At 44.9% G+C, this 1,429-nt stretch overlaps 1 protein-coding gene across 1 annotated transcript in view; it reads left to right on the forward strand.

The window, feature by feature from the left end:
* Positions 1-1,429, forward strand: part of LOC105532557 (protein ZNF738-like) — a gene marked incomplete at its 3' end in the record, with an annotated part of 32,975 nt that overhangs the window by 12,735 nt on the left and 18,811 nt on the right. The window contains exon 2 of the mRNA XM_011970724.1: positions 534-693. Coding sequence (XP_011826114.1) covers positions 556-693 — 138 coding nt within the window. The remainder of the gene's footprint in view (positions 1-533; positions 694-1,429) is intronic.

Here is a 1,429-nt window from a genome sequence, read left to right on the forward strand (position 1 = left end):
TGTATAGTATGACTAGTACATTAAAATTATTTATGCTTAGATATTTTATCCAATATGAAAGAAAATTTACTACCAAATTATTACAGTGGATATTAGTATGATATGCTTACTAATTTATTCAGTAGAGATAATATTAGGGAAGCATGATTTTAGTATCTTTTGTTTCACTAAATTGGAATGCTGCTATTACAAGACAAATAAACAAAGGTGATGTGGCCACTCAAAAACCGTAATAGCTCTTCAGTTAGCCATGATGCAAGCTCAAATATATTCCACTATATTAACAAAGTCCTATTCCAATTGTTCATCAAAATGTTTTGGTGGAAACTGTCAGGCATATTCCAGTATAGATCTCCCATTCAATGGCTAGAAGATAAGAGAGCAGCAGAAATGAAAGAGGAACCTTACTTTGTGTTAAGGTGTAGTCTAGATTGAAGAGATGACCCAGACAGGCTTTGTGTGAGCAGTGAGGCTGTTTATTCACTTGGGCGCGAGCTCACATAAAGCCTGCTTGGGTCGTCTCTTCAATCCAGACTGCGCTGTAACACACATTTGATGCCGAAACCTGGGATAGGGGAACTCCTTTGGGAGTCGTGTCCCCTAACCCCATCCCCCGACTTCTTGAAGAGACCCGGTCGCGACCTCGGTACCTTGGACTGGCTCTGTAAAAGCCCCGCCTCTGCCTTCGAATCGGTAAGAGACCTCCGTCCTTTCTCAAACTTTCCTTTTCTTAAAGAGAGAGCAGAGGACACTCGCTGTCTGTGTTTCCTAAATCTAACATTGGTCATGGATTATCTCCGGGAAGATAGTCTTCCCTAGGTGAGTGGTCAACCACAGGGACGTGCGTCTTGGTCACTCATCCACTGCACAATTCAGGACTCCAGTTGGGGACACCTGCTGAAGGTCCTTGTGGTTGCTCTCCTCCTAATTTCTCTCTCTCTGTCTCTCTGTTTCTTTAGTCCTCCACTGTCCATCATGGGCAACCTTCTGCCCTCCATTCCTCCTCCACCTACCTTGGCCTGTGTCCTTAAGAATCTAAAACCCCTGTGTCTTTCACCTGATCTGGAACCTAAACATCTCATTTTCTTCTGTAATATGACGTGGCCCCAATATAAATTAGACAGTGGCTCTCAGTGGCTGGAAAACGGCACTTTCAATGTCTCTGTTTTGCAGGACTTAGACAACTTTTGTCACAAAATGGGCAAATGGTTTGAGGTTCCATACATCCAGGCATGTTTTACACTTCTGTCCCTCCCCAGCCCTTGTTCCCAATGTGATTCATCTCAAATTCTCCTTCTGTCCTTCCTGTCTGCTCCCCTACCACCCTCTGGCGACAGCGAGTCCTCCCTGTCCACAAACCCTTCCGATATTTCTCCTTCCTGCCCGTCCAACTCCGGTCCCAACCCTTCTCCAGACCCCAGTCCCCCTT

This window comes from Mandrillus leucophaeus, unplaced genomic scaffold (genome assembly GCF_000951045.1).
Source record: "Mandrillus leucophaeus isolate KB7577 unplaced genomic scaffold, Mleu.le_1.0 Scaffold969, whole genome shotgun sequence".
Taxonomy (NCBI): domain Eukaryota; kingdom Metazoa; phylum Chordata; class Mammalia; order Primates; family Cercopithecidae; genus Mandrillus; species Mandrillus leucophaeus.